General features: G+C 41.7%; 1 protein-coding gene across 31 annotated transcripts in view; it reads right to left on the reverse strand.

Annotated features, from left to right (window-relative positions):
- ELF2 (E74 like ETS transcription factor 2) overlaps nucleotides 1-22502 on the reverse strand; it is a 98700-nt gene that overhangs the window by 16384 nt on the left and 59814 nt on the right. For 2 of the 31 annotated variants that reach the window (XM_067036691.1, XM_059066218.2), the window contains exon 1: nucleotides 3942-4267. The exons of 20 other annotated variants lie outside the window; for them this stretch is intronic. In XM_067036691.1, coding sequence (XP_066892792.1) covers nucleotides 3942-3999 — 58 coding nt within the window. In that variant the 5' untranslated portion in view covers nucleotides 4000-4267. Of the gene's footprint in view, nucleotides 1-2488; nucleotides 2986-3941; nucleotides 4742-22502 lie in introns of those variants that run through there. 9 more of the 31 variants (XM_059066234.2, XM_067036702.1, XM_067036696.1 and 6 more) reach the window with 9 other exon arrangements.

The following is a 22502-nucleotide window of genomic DNA, read 5'->3' on the forward strand; positions in this document are numbered from 1 at the left end:
TTTTCATAGCCTGATAAATTTTCTTTTCAAATTGATGTTCTTTTCAAGATTGATACTAGCTATTCCAGTTTACAGTAAATTAGAGGATTTTCAAGTTAAAATTTCATGATGAATTTTGACAAACTAGACAGATTTGTTCTGTCCGTAGAAACACTTAAGGCTGGGCTTCCCTGGTGGCGCAGTGGTTGAGAGTCCGCCTGCCGATGCAGGGGATACGGGTTCGTGCCCCGGTCCGGGAAGATCCCACGTGCCGCGGAGCGGCTGGGCCCGTGAGCCGTGGCCGCTGAGCCCGCGCGTCCGGAGCCTGTGCTGCGCAACGGGAGAGGCCACAGCAGTGAGAGGCCCGCGTAGCGCAAAAAAAAAAAAATACTTAAGGCTGCATTTCCAGAAGAATTTCCCCCTTCCATTCACTAACCGTAGTAGAACAATACTTCTTTCCTAAGAGTTACCCTATTTCTCAATTCTCAAATTCTCCACTTTCTCAATTTTCAATTTCTCAAAAAAGGAAGAAAAAAGTCAAGGAATGTACACTTGAGAATAAGGCAGAATATTTTAAATTGAAAATCTTCCAGAAAAGTCAGACCACATGTACACAAGGCTTTCACATAAGTATTAATAAAGTGACATTCATATTTTCCTAGAGACTAGAAATGAGCTTAATTTACTAAATAAACTATATCATAGTCTTATTCAACGTACAGACATGGCCTCAAGCTCCAATTTGGTCCAAAGATTGGCAAAAGAAATTAACCCCTCCCCATTACATAACGACCTTACAGACAAATTCACTCATGGAGTGTAATGTAAAGAAATCCAAGCAAAAAGAGAACCTTTGCTTTCCATTAAATATTTCTGAGCCACCTATAGTTTCAGAGCTTTAAAAGTTATTAGGGATCACCTAGTCAATGCTGTTCTCTTCCAGAAAACGAAGCCTTAAAGAGCTAGTTTAGTGACAGCTGGATGAAGATCCTTATCTCCTGACTTCAGGGTCAAGGCTCTTTCAAGGCTCTTTCTCTGACACCACGTTGCCAGTGAAAGTTTTATAAAGTGTGTCGAGTCTTTACCACAAAAAGTATTTTATATGTGAAAATGAAAGTGATTTTTAGTAAATAAGCTTATGTATTTCATCCTTTATTCAAACGCCTCTGACAGCATACATGTTGACAGCGAAAGCTGATAGCTAAAGTTGATAGTTAAGTCCCTGAAGGGAGGAAAATAAAAGCAAAACTATATCCTCTAGCATCTTAATGTCTAACAGTAATGGTAATTCTAAGTGCTTTATACTTACTTAGAAACAACAGTTATGCTAACACTATTCAATTTAAAGCTTATCTCCTCTAGAAGTTTTCCTTAATAGCATTCTACACTTACCAGGAACCCGTACAGCAATCCCTGTAGTTATATTAACATTTATATATTATACATTTTCATCTGTCTCCTCAATTAGACTAAATCTTTGTGAGCAAGAATTACGTCTAACACTTGACTTCCCTCAAGGGAATGAAGAGATACCATTAAGTCCATATACAAATACAAACCTTACAAACATTACCCTCCCAACTCACTGGAAATTGGCAACAATAACAATTTAGATCCATGATTCTTCATTTTCTGGGCCACCTTTCCTCCTCCACTTTTAACTCACTGAATAAACCCTGGATAAATCAGCAAACCTGTCTCAAACTTCCTTCTAAAATGGGGTTTATAAAGGAACTTCAGATTACACGAATATGACTGAGAAAATAATTTGAAAACAATTATACGTAATATGTATTCTTTACAGAACATAATCACAAAGGAAATTTCAACTGTAAGGTTTCTATATACTAAGGAAATGCAGTAGAACTGGAAAACAACATTTAACTTAAAAAAAAAAACCTGATCAAAAGAAGATACAACTTTGTCTTTTTAAACTGTAGACTGTCTATATGTTAAACTGTGTATATGTATCCAGTCCAAGCAAAATATCTACAGGTAACGTTCAGTTGTGACGATAATTCCAAAAGCTTATGACAAAAATACCTTCTCTTGGCAAAATTAAGCTCTCTTACCATTTTACCTTTACAAAATTCTAACTGCGTGGAGTATTCTAAGGTTCTCACGACCACTGGGAACATTTCCGGAAAGGTCCATATTCTGCACTACTGACCCAAACAATCCATAAAGTATTGTTAGTACCAATAATATAAAGCCAAAAAGTCCATCCCTTAATTCATACAGCATTAATGGACTGAACGTACACAAAGAGACGAAGTTCTCACTGTGCTCTGCCTCCTTCTCCCTAATATTTAAGTTCTTGCTCTAATCAGAAAATAACTGTCAAATGCATTTTAATCACTACTCAGTAAACTGTGATTTTTTTTCTTTGGGACCGTGTAGCGTTCTATTTTACAGATTAAGTTCTGTTAACGGTACATGTAAGTTTATGATTTCTCCCAAACGAACTGAATCACAAGAGTTTCACCAACCAAACGACTAACTCCCCAACCTAAAAACAGTGGGTGGAAAACAGCCGGTAAGATCCTTTACAGCAATCCTCGACGGTGACTCTTCCCCATCTTCCAATTCCCATCGATGGCGATATGCAAGAGAAGCCAGGGAAAGGAACACTGACGCTCACTGCAGGAGGTAAACCGTACTCAAGCTCCGCTACGCCGACTCAGGGCCCTCGCTGCGCTGTCTGCTATTAAGTAAAGCCGCTTTCTCTATGTAACTTAAGTCCGTGCCCTTCCGCTGCAGCAGTGGCGCCGCACATCCCCCACCGCCGCGGCCACTTCCGTGTTTACACTCCTCTTCCCTCCAATTCCATGCGTACATTGTCAGCTTCACTCCCGCCCAATCTTCATTGGCCCAGAGCGGGCCAGGAGTCCCGCCCCCAGAAACCAACGCTCTTATTCGGAACATCGCAGCGAGCGGATTGGAACCCGAGGCCTGTCAATCCCGGCCGTTCTGTCCTCTCCGAGGCGCTTCCGCTGTGGTGGGAGGCTTGGGGGGGAGGGGGAAAGGGGGCAATTCCGTGAGGAGACTTCCCTGGGGCCAAGACTCCCTCCCGCCCGCCCGCCCGCCCCGCTCCTCCACCTTCACCCGCTGTTTACAAAAATAAACGTTCTTCTCTGACGCCCCAGCGCTCCAGCGCAGGGGTACAAAACATACTCCGTGTCTTTCCCATCGTCCCCCCTGAAAAACCCACCCACGAGGCAAGGGGCATAAGCCTACTTCTCCACAGCCGCCCACTGAACCAGGAAAGGGAGGCGGGCCCCCGAGAGAAACACCCCCCCCAGGCCGCTCCACGTTATTAAGGGACCCTCTCGAGAACCGTTACTCCCGAGCCCGCACAAGGTGGGGATGTGAGGAGGAGGGTCAGAGCAATTTTTTGGCGGGTATCGCTCTACCGGACGTGGCCCGGCGCTGCCTCGTCCGCGCGGAAGTCCAGGACCTGCGGACCAAGTCTGAAAGAACGGGGCGGGGGTGGCGAGCGTCCACCGGAGAAGCCCGCCGCCCCCGACCGCGGGCAGCAGCGGCCTCTGCGGCCAGACAGCGTGGCAGGCGCAGCCGGGAGACAACAGCCTCACTCACTTCCTGGTTCCTCAGCAACTGGGGTGAAGCGCACAACTCGTCCGCCCCCGAGTCCCCAACTTAACTGCGGCTCGGCTGCCCGGCACCCGCTGCCAGCGCTGCGCCCGGCAGCCGCCGCCGCTGCTCCACAAACCCACCCTGAAGCGACAGCGCCGGATTCGAGGCAGGTTACTCTCCAAGGTGATCACTTCCTGATTCGTCGCCTCCATTACTTCATTCACAACCCCCCTTTCCCCCGGCCGCCCCGGTGACCGAAGGGGACACCGGACCCCCTGCACTGACCGCCACAGGGGAGCCACCCCGCCCCCTGTGCAGCCCCTCTCCTGCTGCACCGATGCACGGGAGGAAAGTTCCCCTGTCCTTACCAGCCCGGATGAGCAGATCCAGCTGGTTCGTGGGTCCCTCATGCAGAGACGTCGCCATGTTTATCCCGGGGCTGGAGCTGCTGCTTCACATTGACTTACACCGTGAGCAGCGGCGGCAGGGGAGGAGGCGGAACCCGCGGCCGGAGACACACGCCGTGCGGCCGACACACACTCACGCACTCGCACACACTCCGACGCCCGGATCCTTGCGCGTCCTCCGACAGGAAGCCGAGCCCGGCCCGCCTCCCGCCGCCGGGCTGAGAAACCCCACCACCTAACGGCAGGGGCGGCGGCGGCGGCGGCGGCGGCCGCCTCGGCTGGCAACGCGATCCTTCCGCCCCGCGCCCAGACAGGAAGTCCCGGGCGCCCGCCCCGGAGAGCGGCCGCGGCCCGCAGCGCGGGGGACACCTGAGGCAGGGAGTCGTCCCGGGGGCCGCGGCTGGGACGAGGCCCCTCGGCAGGAAGACGCACGTTTCACGCTCTGCGGAAGAGAAGTGTGCAGTCGTCCCCACGCTAGAAGAGAGCCATTAATCAAATTCTCTTTCTGGAAGAGCTCTAATGCCCAGTCCCGCAGCTGGACGGAAAGGTGGCTAATTAATTAACCTGTTGGGCTGTGTCAAAGCGTAGGCTGCGTGTGAGCCGTTCACTTGAAAGCGCTGCGCTGTAAAACAGGCATAGCAACCCCAAAAGTCATACCCACAAGATATTACCAAGGCTTTCCTGGGACAAAGTAAGGGGCTTCCAACCACTCTCAGGGACCGGCTTCGCCCTCTTCCCTGTACAGAAGTACGGAAAAGCACACCAGACAGGTGTTTATTAGCAAACAGAACATGCCAACCTCTGCGAGACTAGATTATCCTCCCCCAGTTGGCTAGCCATGAGATTTATGTACCCTCTTACATTTCTATTTGGCTCGCTCGGAAACAAACGAACGTATTCACTTACATCGTCATCTACTTCTAAAGATCTTTTTGATAAAGCTAACCTTATTACAAATAACGTACATATTAGATACAGTAGACGCGGGAGCTAGATGGCCATTTAGTGACTACAGACTTACTGACAACACAGGAAACCAAGCCTATAAAACGACCCAGATGAAGCTTCATTAAAACAAACACAAAAAATGCTTCCCTGGGTTCAAAATTACATAATATAAAAAAAAAAAAAGAAAAGGTTGCCTATAGTTGTTTGTTCACAAAACATAAAACAGTAGTGCCTCCTACAGAATAAGTGTTCCAAAAGTTACTTGCTGAATAAACACAAAAAAGATTTGGTCGTTACAAATTTTAAATAACAAGGTGTAATTTTTATGACTTAAATTGAATGAACGGTGATGGTAACTAGAGAAAAACAATGTTTCCGGTGGTAATATTGATACTATATCGTTTTACAAATGTTTGCCCAACAACGTGCAACTTCAGAGTTGATTCCACAGCCCATGACTTGGCTTTTTTCATGTCTTCTTAATACTCGTTTATTCTTTGGGGCCTTTCCCCTACAGCCCTAGCACCATGATCCCCAGCTCCCCAAAAAAGCACCCATAGGCCATTTCCAAAGCACAGCCCCCCTGAAACCAAACAGGGATCTCTTCCTTGTGTTAGGCAGACTTGCCACCTATTAGACAAAAGAAACTGTATGACTGGTAGCTTTTATTTTTTATTTCTAGTCAATTTAAAATAAGGATCATCCATTGACCGACAGCATCATAAACTGCGACAGTTTGCAGGTGAGAGGGTGATAAGCACGCTAAGGGTTTAATTGCTAGCTTTAGGCAGAACACGGAAATTGACAGCAAATCTGAATTTCCACTCTTAGCAATCATAGATATTCGTGTATTTAGAAAGGAAGAGAGGAATGAAAGCCAAAGGTGTGTTTCTTCTGGAGGCGACAGCTTGACTTGGCTCAAACAGAAACACTCTTCTCACCGTGGGAGTCAGTCTGAAGCCTGACACATAACTTTTACCTCACGCTTTGCTTCCTGGGGGTTATTAGCTTGTAAAGAAAGATAACGGTGTGTGTCTGTGTATTTCACTCTCGGTACATCTTAATTATATGGACCCCTATCAGCCTTATATTTTAAGTTCCAAGCGAACAGAAGCTGTATCTATTCCTGCATAATACTTCACAGTTAGTATATACACATATATGGTATTTATGCATATGTGTGTGTATATATATTAATAGAAATTAATGCAGAAAGGCTGGAAAATATTCCTATATATTTAAAGCGCTTATAAAAACACAATTCCGTGGGGTTTAATGCAATTCTGTCTTGCTACTATAACGAGGCTTTCAAAAGCCACCAATACTTTTTAGAGACCAGTAATACTATACTAGGACCAGCAAGCAAGGTGAGGCTGCTGCTGGAAATATAAACTGGTACAAACTTTCAAGAAAGCAATGAGCATTATATATTAAGAGTCTTAAAGAGGTAAATATCAATATATACTGATCTAGGAATTTCATTTTCCAGGGCCTAGCCTGAGGAAATAATCAAAAAATGCAATGGATTGTTTTAATAAAAACATGTTTGAAGAATTTTTAACCACATGGTAAAATATTAAAAATATAAATGTGGCAGGATTAAAATATACAGTATGTCCCCTACATACAAATGAGTTCCATTCCGAAAGCGCGTTTGTTAAGTCCAATTAGTAAGTCCAACAACGTTAGCCTAGGTACCCAACTAACACAATCAGGGGGCAAGCTGCAACTTCACTCACGTCTGACGCTGATGCAAGGCATGTTCGCATTTTTGAAAGTTCGCAACTTGAAGGTTCGTATGTAGGGGACTTACTGTATATGCATTTCTTCCACACAGTATGACTCAAGCCATGTAGTATATGTGAATATATGTGTACATAACATGTATATGTGTGTATATATACACACATTCACACACACACATTGGCATTTCTCAAGTCTTCAAGGTTAAGCAGAATTTTCTCAAGTATTAATAAGCAGAATTTTAAAAACTGAATAAGACTAGGTAGGTTAGCCTGGTGGATACCTTAGAGCATATTCTAACAACATTACAGAAAGGCAGACTCTACATCAAAGTTATTGCTGTGATCTAGTAGGTAAGTAACAGCTAACTCTTATTGAAATAAAAGCCACCAAGATAAGTGCTTTACCTCCATTTTTTTTTTCACTGACTCCTCTCTACGTTCCTATAATAGATATTACTATTGTGCTCATTTTATAGATGAGGGATCTTGACGAAGGTCATAGTGTGCAGGAGAAGCAGAGCCAGGATTTGAACCCACGAACTCTAACTCTAGGGCCCTTCCTCGCAAACACTCCCCAAGTACCAAAGTAACAAGGCCTGTGTATCTGCTATGATGCGTTTAGTACCTACTGATTTTCTTTTCTGAAAATTCTTTTATATCCCTCCCTTCAAGAGGTGGAATCTAATTCCCCTCTCTCCCTTTGAGTGTAGGCTGAACTTAATGACTCACTTCTAACAAAGAATAGAGCTGAAGTGATGGGGTGACTGCAGAAACTGTCTGCTTGATCTCTTGCTCTGGGCCACTCAGGGGAAGCCAACTGCCCATTAGGCAAAAGGAACAATGGCACCCTGCCAGCAGTCATGGGACTGATCTCTCTGGGACACAAACCCTCCAGCCCTAATCAAGCCTTCAGATGATTCCAGCTTCATGACAGATCCTGAGTTACACACCATGCAAGTAAGCCAATCCCCAACCCTTAATCTCAAAAACTATGTAATATTGATATAATGTTTATTGTCTTAAACTGCTAAATTTGGGATGATTTGTTAATCGGCGAAAGATAGTTAATACAGAAGAAAGGAGCGGTTTAAACTCCCAACTTGTCGCATTTCACAGCTTAGATAAAGAAAGAAGGGTAGAGTTTAAAAATGACCTCTTTCAACCACAAAGTCCTGAGCAGTTCTTTCCATGTCTGTCTTCATAGTCTGAGCATCAATTATTTCATCCTCCAGCCTCTCCGTTTTAAAAATAAGTTAAGTCTCCAAAATATAATCATTATCATTAAAGTCTAATATAAACAAAAATAACTAGATACCCTTGGCTATTTGAATGATTTTATGGTCCTGTAGTAACGAAGATGGAAAAAAATTTTGAGATATGTAAATATCCAATTGTTTCCAACACCATATAGGTTTTAAATGTTTTGACTTATAGCTTATTCTGGTTATTTCCTTTGTATTTTTCCTTTATCTAGTAAACAGAATCATTAAAGGTTATGGTTGAAGAGATGCCTAGAGATAACATCACCTAGAGGTTTTCAAAAAATTAAGGAAGGACCTGAACATCATTATCTCTTTTCCTGACTACCATGAATTAAATATATTAAACTTTAAAACCAAATATATAACTGTGTGCTCTATCAGATACAAGCACCAAGGTCAACAGGCTTCAAAGTTTAAAAAAAAATTACAGGTAGGAATCAAAGGGAGGAGACATTCTACCCATTTAATGTTATTTTCCTATAATTTGGGAGAAGGATGCCAATTTCCTATTTTAAGTAATGACAACTCTTTAACCACCAATGGTAGAGTTATTTGAGAATCACCGTTTAATCCAGTGCCCTAATTTTACACATCAGGAAACTGAGGCTCCAAGAAGTTAAATAATTTAACCAAAGTCACATGGTATATATCTCACTATTTCAAGGTTAAAAATTCTACAAAACAGGGCTTCCCTGGTGGCGCAGTGGTTGAGAGTCCGCCTGCCGATGCAGGAGACACGGGTTCGTGCCCCGGTCCGGGAAGATCCCACGTGCCGCGCAGCGGCTGGGCCCGTGAGCCGTGGCCGGTGAGCCTGCGCGTCCGGAGCCTGTGCTCCGCAACGGGAGAGGCCACAACAGTGAGAGGCCCGCATACCGCAAAAAAAAAAAAAAAAAAAAAAAAAAAAAAAAAAAAAAATTCTACAAAACAATCTTCTATAAAACTTAGAAGTTACAAAATGGATGAAAAGTTAAATCCATTTTACTATTATTATATTTATATAAATTATAAAGTGGTTGATGTCTTGCTTTTTTATGTCAAAGCTAGAGCAATGGTCAAGAGTCTTTCTGAGAAATTAAGAAAAAAATGGAAAAAAAACTTTGAGCAGCGAATGGTAGGAGAAAAATAAGAGGGGGTCAAACAGTCTGACGCAGCTGAACTAACGATGAAACTCCAAGCTGGGGTATGGTGTGTTGTGCATGTTTAGAAGGAAAAAAAAAGGAGGAAAACTAAGGTCTAAGAAAAAATGTGTCTGTCAAGGACAAGAAGCCGGAACCAAGAGACTTAAGACCATTAAGTAAAGCTTGGCTCATCAGTACTGGAGACAGACAACAGATACAGGAGTGCAAGTCTACAGCTTTACAAAGAGAAAAGATGGACCACTTCATATGTTTTATACTACTATATGTTTAATTCATTATTCTCAGTTTTTATACTACTAATTCATTTTATTTCATAGTTAGGTTCTATAAAATATTATTAAAGTTATTAAGATGTTTGAATCCATGGTGACATATTCATTCATTTATTCCATAAATAATTACCCAGCACTTACTTTGAGCAAGTTTCTGTTGTTGGCACCTATTACTATGCCTGGTGGCACTGAATTACATAACAAAAGGAAAAAATGAAGCCTTCTCAATTCAGACAGAACCCACACCAAGTGTGAAATTCTCAGCATGATATACAAAATTGCTTATACATGAAATTAGAGTAGTAGTGGGTATGTGCTACATTTTGGACCACCACCCAGCAGAGTTAAATATTTACATGTATAAAAGCCTTCATAAGGCAAGGATTTTTAATAGGGGGTTCACAAAGGCAAAATTTTGTTAGCAAAATGTGCATTTTTTTCTGCGGAAGAGGATCATGACTATTTTCAGATTCTCAAAGAGGTCTATGACTCCCAAAAGTTATTTTATCATAAATTATCTGGCCATATGCATTTATCAACCATAAAAACCCTATGATGAGTAAGGATCCAGCATGTACCATTTTTTTTTTTTTTTTTTTTTTTTTTTTTTTTTGCGGTATGCGGGCCTCTCACCGTTGTGGCCTCTCCCGTTGCGGAGCACAGGCTCCGGACGCGCAGGCCTAGCGGCCATGGCTCACGGGCTTAGTTGCTCCGCGGCATGTGGGATCTTCCCGGACCAGGGCACGAACCCGTGTCTCCTGCATCGGCAGGCGGACTCTCAACCACTGCGCCACCAGGGAAGCCCTGTACCATTTTTGAAACTGATAGTTTGGCGTAGGTTCACATGTTTTCTGCATTTTACTTAACTTATCCCTGGGCCAAATTCTCCTTGAGCTTGTTGATTCTTCACTTTATGGTTTACACTAAGCAAAAGCAGCCACCCCTAGAAGACTGTCAACTGGGTCTTGCAGCTGGTCTTTTCTAATGGATGTTAGACAAATAATTGTTTTCAAAAAGCATTTATTAAGTACCATATGTGTATGACACCATACAAAGTGAATTAAAATGGTTAATGATCTATTTTAAATAACATTTATAACAACTGATTTCAAGGGCTTGGATTCTTTATTATCATTAGGGAATGTACAGTATCTTGAATATTCTGGAAATTTTTTTCAATTCCTGTGAAACTTTACAAGGGCTAATGCATGATTCTTATTTAGCATGTTTATGAAAAGATTTACAATGGAGTTCTTAACTAAAACATATTGCAACAGTAAGTCAAATTCTATTTTGATTGATTCTAAAAGGAATATTCAAATTAACTAACTTCTTCCCCTCTCACAATATGGCTTCTGCACCATCCACTGAAACGTTCTTCAAAGGTCAACATCAGCTTATAACTGCCAAGCCCAGCGATCTCTTCCTAGTTTTCACCTGACTCTACCTCTCCAAACAAATGAAATTATTGATGACCCCTTATTAAAACTCCTTCCCTTCATATGATTTGCATGACAATAAACTGTCTGGCTTTGTTTTTTTCCTATTTGTTTTTTTTCTGTTGACTTCGCCTACTTCGGCACAACCCTCAAATGTGACTGTTCTTCCAAAGCACGCGCCTTAGCCACCTTCTCTCTTCATTCTCCACGCTCTCAAGAATGGTAGTTAGTATCCATTCACCACCAGGGCTTTCAATATGATTTGTGAACTGACTCAAAAATCAGCATCTCTAGGCTTGACTTATTATTATTTTTTTAAGTGCTACGTTCTGATTTCCAATTGTACAGTAAACGTCTTTATTTGGATAACCCACTGGTACCTAAAGGTCTTTTATCTACAAATCTCCTTTGTTTCCTCTATCAATAACATCACCTTCATCCCAAGCTAGAAATCTTGAGTCATCTGTGTTCCTTGTTTAGGAAGTCATCTCTTGTACAATTTTTGAGGAGGATTTTAAATGTACATGAAATTACCAAAAAAAAAAATATAACAAACAGTCACGACCCCCGCATCCAGAACAAACAACTGTTATCATTTTGTCATCTATACTTGAAGGTGCTGTTTTTCCCTAAGAAATAACACATTACATGTGGAGATAATAACATCTTTGAGAACTACCCCCAGTCCTCATTCGCCATTCTATCTCTCCAAAGAAACCACTATCATGAGTTTTGTGTATATTCTTCCAGTCTGTGTTTTACACTTTTATGTTTTCACATGTGTGTACATTTATGCGTGTGTGTGTGTGTGTGCATGTATCCCAGAATGACATACAGTATTACTTTGCATGCTTTGGGTACATAAATGACATTATACTATATATGCCATTCTAAAATTTCTTTTTTCATTCAAGATTCATATTCTAGCCATGTTGGTATAAGTAAATACAGCTATGCTTTTTACATACTTCAAATTATCCCAGTGCATATATACCCCCCATTTTGTTAAAAAACTTATCTACTGATAGGCAAATAAAGTTGTTTCCATTTTTCACTTTTATAAACAATGCTGCAAAAAATTCTTATCTATTTTTTCTTAAGCACATATGCTAGAGTCTCTCCACAGTATATACACCTACAGAGAGAATTTTTAGGTCACGGAATGAGTGCGTTTTAAATTTATATGTGACTCTTTCCAAAGTAGCTACGTTGGGCTAAAATCCCACTAGCGATGTGTTACTGCTCCCATTCTTCTTACACTCTTGTCAATACAAGATACAATCAAACTTTAAAAATAGGGCTTCCCTGGTGGCGCAGGGGTTGCGAATCCGCCTGCCGATGCAGCGGACGCGGGTTCGAGCCCCGGTCCGGGAAGATCCCACATGCCGCGGAACAGCCGGGCCCGTGAGCCGTGGCCGCTGAGCCTGCGCGTCCGGAGCCTGTGCTCCGCAACGGGATAGGCTGCAACAGTGAGAGGCCCGCGTACCGCAAAAACAAACAAAAAAATGTTTGCCATCTGTTGGACGGCAGGAAATTTTTCACTGTTGTATTAATTTGCATGTACTTAGTACGTACTGAGGATAAACATTTTTTTCATATACCTATTGGCCATTAACATTTCCCCTATGAATTTCCTATTCATATCCTTTGTCATTTTTCTATGACACTTTTTTTGTCTTACTTATCTGTAGAATGTTAACATACACTAGACGATAATTCAGATATGTGTTCCAACTATCTTCTGTCAGCCTGCTGTTTGACTTTTACTTTGGTTGGTCTATGGTATCCTCTATCCTACAAAAATTTTAAGTTTTGATCCAGCCAAATTAATACGTGCTTTCCCTTACAGTGTATGTTAAATAGCCCATTAAATAAAAAGGAAACCATAAAGGAACTGAGAAATATTTAGAAATGAATTACAATAAAAATACAACATATTCAAACTATAGGTGACACAGCTAAAACAGTACTCAGATGCCAGGAAATGAAAAGGTTTAAAAATATATAATCTAAACATTCAGTTGATAAAGATGGAAAAATCAACATAACAAACCCAAAGAAAAAAGAAGGAAGGAAATAATAAAGAGCAGGAAAAATGAAATAGAGAGCAATAATTTAAAAATATAGAAAAGATTCACAAAACCAAAAGTTGATTTTGGAAAGATTAATAAAATAGATAGACCTCTGCAAGGATAACCAAGAAAAAAAAGGTACAAATAAGATACAGAACAAAAGGGGAGAAATAACCACAGATACGATACATATAAAAATAATAAATCAGTATTATGAACAATTATACACCAATAAAGTTGAAATCTGGATGAACTGTATAAAGAAGATGTATAAACTATATAAAGAAAAAACTAAATAGAATAGTAAGTAGCAAAGAAATGAAAATGTAGCCCAAAACCTCTTCTCTACAAAAAAAAAAAAAAAAAAAATTACAGGCTTAAATGTCCTTTTAGGCAAGTTCTAGCAAATTTTTAAATTAATTCTTATCTTACAGAAATTGTTACAGAAAACAGGAGAAAAAAAAGTGAAAGCCACCTAGATTACCTTATGAGCCTAGTGTAATCTTGATTCCAAGATTAGATAAGGACAATACAAGAAAAGAAATTATAGCTCCATATTACGTATGAAAGGTCCTTAACTTAAAGCAAAGCAGAGCACAATGAGGAGTAGCATGTATCCTCAAACACAAGAATTCAATGCCTGAGAATTCAGTAATTAATTGATCACATCAATATATTCCAGAAGAAAAATCATGACTTATCAAAGAATGCTGAAAAAGCATCCGACAGGATTCCATGCATAACTAGCACAAAAACAAAACCAAAGGACTACACGGAAATTCCTTAACCTGGTACATGTGATATACTAAAACCAACAACAAACATTAAACTTCAAGTTGAAACTTCAGATACAGTCCCTTCAAGATTAGGAAAAAAACAGGACTGCCAATGGGAATGCAAATTGGTGCAGCCACTGTGGAAAACAGTATGGAGGTTCCTCAAAAAACTAAAAATAGAACTACCGTATGATCCAGCAATCCCACTCTTGGGTATATATTCAAAGAAAACAAAAACAGTAATTTAAAAAGATATATACCCCCCAATGTTCATAGCAGCATTATTTACAACACCCAAGATACAGAAGCAGCCAAAGTGTCCATTAACAGATGAATGGATAAAGAAGATGCGGTGTGTTTCTGCGCGTGCGCACACACACACAATGGAATACTGCTCAGCCGTAAAAAAAAGAACGAAATTTTGCCATTTGCAACAACATGGATGGACTTGGAGGGTATTATACTTGATGGAATAAGTCAGACAGAGAAAGAAAAATACTGTATAATATCACTTATATAAGGAATCTAAAAAAATTAAACTAGTGAATGTAACAAAAAAGAAAGAGACTCACAGATACAGAAAGCATACCAGTGGGGAGTGGGAAGGGGGAGGGGCAAGACAGGAGTAGGGTATTAACAGGTACAAACTACTATGTATAAGATAAATAAGCTACAAGGATATATTATAAAGCATAGGAAATACAGCCAATCATTTATAATAACTATAAATAAGGGTATAACCTTTAATAATTGTGAATCACAGGACTTCCCTGGTGGCGCAGTGGTTAAGAATCCACCTGCCAATGCAAGAGACACGGGTTCGATCCCTGGTCTGGGAAGATCCCACATGCCACGGAGCAACTAAGCCCGGGTGCCACAACTACTGAGCCTGCAAGCCACAACTACTGAGCCCACGTGCCGCAACTATTGAGCCCGCATGCTACAACTACTGAGCTTGTGTGCTGCAACTACTGAAGCCCACGTGACTAGAGCCCATGCTCCACAACAAGCCACCGCAATGAGAAGCCCGCGCACCACAACGAAGAGTAGCCCCCCTCAGCGCAACTAAAGCCCAAGCACAGCAACGAAGACCCAATGCAGCCAAAAAAAAAAAAATTGTGAATCACTATGCTGTACACCTGAAACATATAATATTATAAATCAACTATACCTCATTTAAAAACTTTTCTAATTAAAAAAAAATTTTAAGAGAAAATCCACTACCAAAAAAATAAATAACCGGGAATGCCAATTAATAGAACTATTCTTTTTTTTTTTTTTTTTTTTTTTTTTTGGTGGTACGCGGGCCTCTCACTGTCGTGGCCTCTCCCGTTGCGGAGCACAGGCTCCGGACGCGCAGGTTCACCGGCCATGGCTCACGGGCCCAGCCGCTCCGCGGCATGTGGGATCTTCCCGGACCGTGGCACGAACCCATGACCCCTGCATCAGCAGGCGGATTCTCAACCACTGCGCCACCAGGGAAGCCCAATAGAACTATTCTTAAACATACTGGAGTTCTTGACGAACATCGTAAGGAATAAAAAAGAAAGATGACTGGAGACTGGAGAGAATGAGGGCTGAGTTGCCTCAGCTGAGGCCATCCTAGAGCAGTAAGCTCCCAGCTGATCCACAGACAACCACAAACAGGAGAGTAAAATGTGGTGGATGTCAATCAGGGAGAATTATGTAGCAGTCAGAAGCAACAGATTATATACATACAAAGCAACATGCACGGATATTAAGAATAGCATTTACTAAAAAAAGTAGGAAACACAGTAAGATACATAGTACCATTTTGATAAAACTAAATTTATACAACAAAATATATACACTCAATACACTAAAAAAAAACCTATTAATCAAATTAAATTTGATGCTTATGAGGGAGATTGGATTTTTATATAAAAGGATAAAGAGGAATAAATAAGTCAATTGAAAAAATAAATAAAAGAGGGTATGAAACAGGGCTCTAGCTTTACTTTTCTCTTTATAAAAAACTAGCTATCCTAATATAATCTACCGAATAGTCCTTTCTATAAATCCGTGTCTATTATATACCAGGCATAAATACGTGCTTACTTACTCTTTCTGGGCTCTCTAGTCTATCCTACTTTACTATTCATCTGTGGGCCAATAACACATTTTAAAAGACCATATAGTTTTAGAATCATTCTTTATGAATAGGAGGGCAAGTACCACACACTTTGTTCTTTTGCAGAATTATCTAGATTATTTTTGGACCTCTACCTAAGAGTTTGTCAAATTCCACCAAAAACAAGTCCTCTTGGAATTCTGACTGGAACTGTATTGAATTTATAGATTAATAGGGGAAGAATTAACAGCTTTACCATGTCCAGTTTTCCATGTGTTTGTGGGTTAAAGAATAAAGTCAATGAAATAGTTTTGGTCTCTTTAGGTTTTCTATTTCCTCTTAAGGAAGTTGTGTATCTCTTCATTTATTTATATCCCTCCATAAAGCAAAATTCTTATTTTTATAGGTATTGCATATTATTGTTAGATTTATTCCCAGATACCTAATTAAGTTTTAAAAACTCTTATGAATGGGATCTTTTTCGTTTCATTTTCTGATTACTAGTCTGGTATACAGCAACACTGATGAACCTTCTAAGTAGTTTTAAAGTCTATACACTCTTTTAAATTTTGTGTGTAAACTTCGCAAATAACAGTGTTTCTGTTGTTTCTTCCCTTCTGATCTTTGTCTTTTATTTTTTTTTGCCTTATTTGCATTTGCTAGGCCTGCCAGTGTAACACTAGTTAATAAACATGGTAAATGGAATCGATTCCCCATTAATTATGAAATTTGCTACAGATTTTTAATATATATCCCTTATCAAGTCCCAATCCAGATTAAGTCTTTTGGGGGGGCGCTGCCTTGGGCCTTTGTTGCTGTGCGCGGGCTTTCTCTAGTTGCGGCGATCGGGGGCTATTCTTCATTGCAGTGCGCGGGCTTCTCATTGCGGTGGCTTCTCTTGTTGTGGAGCACGGGCTCTAGGTGCGTGGGCTTCAGTACTTGTGGCTCGCGGGCTCAGTAGTTGTGGCTCGTGGGCTCTAGAGCGCAGGCTCAGTAGCTGTGACACACGGGCTTAGTTGCTCCTCGGTATGTGGGATCTTCCCGGACCAGGGCTCAAACCCGCGTCCCCTGCATTGGCAGGCGGATTCTTAACCACTGAGCCACCAGGGAAGCCCCTACTGTCTTGATTTATGATTTGTATTTCCATAGTTTTTTTCTGCTCTTTGTTGTCTTTCTGTTGGATTGGTTAAAAGTTTAGTTTACTCCCTAACCCACCCCCCCAACTTAGTATTTTGGAAGCCAGACCTTCTATTTGTTATTTTAGTATGCTCTAGTTGCTTAAAATAAATGTCCTTCTTTTCACTTCTCATCTTCTCCAGATCATGTTTCACACAGTTCCTAACGATTTAATTCAAAGGCCACCAAAATCTGGTTCCACTCTATCTTTCTAGGCTCACTTTTCTCAACCATATGCCTCTACAAAGCCTTATCTCCAGTTAAACTACATTACTTGTCAGTTTCTAAATAAAATACAAACTTTCTGAAATTCTGTTCCAGTTCATGATGTTTTCTGATTCACTCACTCACTCATTCAACAAATACGTTATTCAAAGCCTACTCGGTTCCTGGCTTTGAGCAATACCAGTCAACACAATGCATATGGTCTCTGGACTTATGAAGCATTGAGTGGAAAGACTAAACAATACACACAAATAGAATAAAGTAAAACTTCATGAATACATGAATTCAGATAAATTTTAACTGGGAATTGGCTCCCATCTCCCACAGCAGTCACTGGACCACACAGCTACCAGCAGGTGGCGCCAAACCACCAAAGTCTGACCTCAGACTGACGTGGATATACCTTATTCTGAATCCTGGAACCCATTCCACACACGCACTTCCTCCTCCACAAAGACTGACTCAGGTCGTTTTATTAAACTCGCAAGAATGTCATTTTTATGTGATTTGAATTTTTCAGAATTACTTACTCCTTCATCATGGGAGTTTATACTGTATCACAGGTTGTAGGTGCTAACCGAAAAAGAAAAGGGAATGCGAGTCTCCGACGAAAGTAACAGAACAGCCCTAGTTGAGACTGAAGAGTATCAGCTAAAGCCCCTATCTCCCTCCGAGAGAGTGACTTTCAAACTGATAGGCAAAAGATGACCAGGAACGAAAAGCTGGAAAATGGAGAGCAGTATGTTCCGGAAAGAAGACAGCATTACAAGGGCAGCCCGGGAAGGTAAAGTATGGATTAATGGGAAGGTGAAAAGACAACAGTGTGTGTGTGTGTCTGGGGTGAGGGTATTGTGTAATTCATCAGAGTATAATGTTTAAGAGCTTGGGCTCTGGAGCCCTAGCTGACATACTTGCTGACTTGAAGTCCTTGCTCCACCACTTAAATAGATGTCTAGCCTTAGAAAGGCTATTCAGCCTAGGGTTGCTGAAAGTATTAGATCTATTATTGTATAAAGCTCTAAGAACTATTCCTGGCAATACAGTAAAGAAATATTGTTAGGGTTCTGTTTTTTGTTGCTATTGTTGTTGTTACTGTTTCTAGATGGACGAGAGGAGAGCCCAATTATTCAGTGTCTTGAAGGCCACGTTAAAAATCCTGACTAGGGCTTCCCTGGTGGCGCAGTGGTTGAGAATCCGCCTGCCGATGCAGGGGACACGGGTTCGTGCCCTGGTCCGGGAAGATCCCACATGCCGCGGAGCAACTAAGCCCGTGAGCCGTGGCCGCTAGGCCTGCGCGTCCGGAGCCTGTGTTCCGCAACGGGAGAGGCCACAACAGTGAGAGGCCCGCATACCGCAAAAAAAAAAAAAAAAAAAAATCCTGACTAGTATCCTGTCTGCAGTTGGAACCACTAGAAGGTTTTATGGAAGGGAATATATGATTCAATTTATAAATATTGGGTTGGTCAAAAAGTTCGTTCGGTTTTTTCCTTAAGATGGCTCTAGTAGCGCTTAGTTGTTTTTAACTTCATTCAGAACCATTCTGTTAGACTGCATTGTGACACCTCTCATATCAGCATGCATTTTAAAAAAATTATCAAAACTGGTGAATTTTTGTGTAGCGATTTTAATACTGAAGATGGAAGGGGAAAAAGAGCAACATTTCCGGCATATTATGCTTTATTATTTCAAGAAAGGTAAAAACGCAATTGAAACGAAAAAAAAAAGATTTGTGCAGTGTATGTATGGAGAAGGTGCCGCGATAGATGGAACGTGTCAAAAGTGGTCTGCGAAGTGTCGTGCTGGAGAGTTCTCGCTGGACGATGCTCCACGGCCGGGTAGACCAGCTGAAGCTGACAGCGCTCACATCGAGACGCGGAGAACAATCAACTTTCTACCACGCGGGAAATGGCCGACGTACTCAGAATATCCACATCAAGCGCTGAAAATCATTTGCACCAGCTGGTTACGTGAATCGTTCTGATGTTTGGGTTCCACGTAAGTTAAGCGGAAAAAACCTTCCTGACCATCTTGCCGCATGCGATAACGTGACGAAAACGTTCTGTTTTTAAAACAAATTGTGATGGACGATGAAAAGCGGATACTGTACAGTAACGTGGAACAGAAGAGACCGTGGGGCAAGCGAAATGAACCACCAACAACCACACCAAAGGCCGGTCTTCATCCAAAGAAGGTGATGTCGTGTATATGGTGGGATTGGAAGGGAGTCCTCTACTATGAGCTCCTTCCGCAAAACCAAACGATTCATTCCAACAAGGACTGCTCCCAATTACACCAGCTGAAAGCAGCACTCGACGAAAACCGTCCGGAATTAGCCAACAGAAAATCCACACTCTTCCATCAGGATAATGCAAAAACCGCGTGTTTCTTTGATGACCAGGCAAAAACTGTTACAGCTTGGCTGGGAAGTCCCGATGCATCCGCCAGAGTCACTAGACATTGCACCTACGATTTCCATTTATTTCGCTCTTCAGAAAACTCTAATGGAAAAAATTTTGATCCCCTGGAAGACTGTAAAAGGCACCTGGAACAGTTCTTTGCTCAAAAAGATAAAAAGTTTTAGGGCTTCCCTGGTGGCGCAGTGGTTGAGAGTCCGCCTGCCGATGCAGGGGATGCGGGTTCGTGCCTCGGTCCGGGAAGGTCCCACGTGCCGCGGAGCGGCTGGGCCTGTGAGCCATGGCCGCTGAGCCTGCGCGTCCGGAGCCTGTGCTCCGCAACGGGAGAGGCCACAACAGTGAGAGGCCCGCGTACCGCAAAAAAAAAAACATAAGGTCTTTGAATACAAGAGACACCACTGATGATGGGAATAATTTTTTAAAAAGTAATAATTGGGCTTCCCTGGTGGCGCAGTGGTTGAGAATCCACCTGCCGATGCAGGGGACACGGGTTCATGCCCGGGTCCGGGAAGATCCCACGTGCCGCGGAGCGGCTGGGCCCGTGAGCCACGGCTGCTGAGCCTGCGCGTCCGGAGCCCGTGCTCTGCAACGGGAGAGGCCACAACAGTGAGAGGCCCGCGTAAAAAAAAAAAAAAAGAAAATTTTTGGCCAACCCAATATATTTTTTAAATCACCTGGCCTACAATGTGAAGAATGGGTTGCTTGGGGTTCCGGGCGTGGTGGGCAGGAATGAACACAAGACCCAGGCGAAGGCCAAAGGCCAAAGCAGTAGCTCATCTAAAAAATAACTACAGGTTGGACTAGGCTAGTGGCAATAAAGTTGGAAAGAAATTGGTAGACTTATGATACATTTGAAGGTAAAACTGACATGATTTGGTAATGAACTGGGAGGTAAGGGACGAAAGGGTGGAAATGACGACTTCTCACGATACCCGCGTCCCACAACCTTGAATAAAGTCTTCCTTACTGTACTTTAATGACTGTCATTGAATTTTTTTTCTTTACTACTTCCCACATGAAAGTTCCTCTTTCCAGGCTCAGCTGAAATATGAACTTTCCATTACAGGAGCTAACAGCTCTCCCCTCCGCCCTCTCACAACAGTCTTTAGGTTAGAAAGAGTTGTTTTCTTATATATTTTCCCCTATAGAGACAAGCTCCTTTACAGTCAAGGCTGTATCTAATTTCTTGTTCTAGCCCACACAAAAAAAGTGCTACACGCACCAAGGGCAGCCTCGGATAACCTCGCAAGTGACCTCAAAGCCAGGGCAGCTCCTCAAGCTCTTTTCTTTCCTTGGAAGGAAATTCAGTCTGCTTTCTTCTCCTTTCAACTCTTCTATCTCTGGGGATTCTGTTTCCCCTAAGATTAACTGTAGAATTAACTAGTCTTTCATTAGCCTCCCCATTTCTTGCAGCCGCCAAAAACAAGTTATATAGGGATTCTTTTTGTTAAAGTGCTTGCTACTAATTCTATTAAAAACTCCTGACTCCCTTCGTGAGCTGGTAAACTGTATGCACTGGCTTCTGCCCCTTCCTTTTATTCCCATGGATGAGGTTCACCAAAAGTTCTTCCTCTTTTGTGTGTGGAGGCCTCTCTTCCCAGAACATAGCCGCACACGAAGCCTAGACATAATAATCGGTGTCTTCTCACCTCAAATAGATAACTGGCACTTCTGAGGGCCTCCTAAGCAGGCCTGTACTGTAGCAATGGAATTAAAAACAAATGTGATTCTGCCAGCCTTGTTTTTTCCAAACCAGATGGCTAAAGCTTACTGTTGTAAATCCAAATAGTAAGAGATGCTACCTGTTTGAGTTCTTTCTCCTCTTGAACCAAATCCTTGATTCCCTCTTCAAAAGAATTTTTTCATTATAAGTTATTATTCTAAATCTTTATTTTATGAGGATTAAGTTGCAGGGGGGAAAAAGGTGATATTAAAAAAAAAAAAAAACAGGATTCAGATTCTGCTAAAAGTCTTGTCAAACACCATGCACACCAAGAAGTCCCATTTTGCTAACCAGTTTAGAGACATAACTCCTTTCTTTTTGATGTAAAACTTTCTAGGGTCATCTTTTGCAAGCTCATCTAGTGATAAGAAAATCTCTAAGTTCTAGCTAACAAATAATTCATATTGTTCAAATATATTCTTAAGTAAGTCCTGGAGGATAACTACTTATTATCATGACTCAGTCTTATAGAAAACATATGAAAAGCATTTTTCATTAAATATAAAGATTTAATTGTTCATTCCTTTTAAGTAATATATGTATTTTGGCTGATCTACAAAGTAAAAAGAAATCAAACATCCAGTTACGACCAAATGCTGAACGTAAACTTGGAGAATATGGGATATCTATTATAAGAACTGGTACTCTAAACCTTAATAATGTCTAATGGAAAGAGAGGAAACTGGCTACATTCCTTCTTCCCTTGATATACTCAATGGAAAAAAAATTACAGAAATGTAGAAAATTTTTTTTTTTTTTTTTTTTTTTTTTTTTTTTTTTTTTTTTTTGTGGTACACGGGCCTCTCACTGTTGTGGCCTCTCCCTTTGCGGAGCGCAGGCTCCGGATGCACAGGCTCAGCGGCCATGGCTCACGGGCCCAGCCGCTCCGCAGCATGTGGGATCCTCCCAGACCGGGGCACGAACCCATGTCCCCTGCATCGGCAGGCGGACTCCCAACCACTGCGCCACCAGGGAAGCCCCTCAGAAAATTTTTAAAATAAAAATTAGTCCTACCTCATCTCCTAACCCCACTCCCAAATTGTAACTAACCACTGAAACACGGTTAGTTCTTAGCACTGTCCCCTTATTTTCTGTGAATGGGAAAGTCACTCATGTTTTTCATGGTACTGTACACACATTAAAAAAGAAAAAAAGGGGCTTCCCTGGTGGCGCAGTGGTTGAGAGTCCGCCTGCCGATGCAGGAGACACGGGTTCGTGCCCTGGTCCGGGAGGATCCCA

This window comes from Kogia breviceps, chromosome 6 (assembly GCF_026419965.1).
Source record: "Kogia breviceps isolate mKogBre1 chromosome 6, mKogBre1 haplotype 1, whole genome shotgun sequence".
Taxonomy (NCBI): Eukaryota; Metazoa; Chordata; class Mammalia; order Artiodactyla; family Physeteridae; genus Kogia; species Kogia breviceps.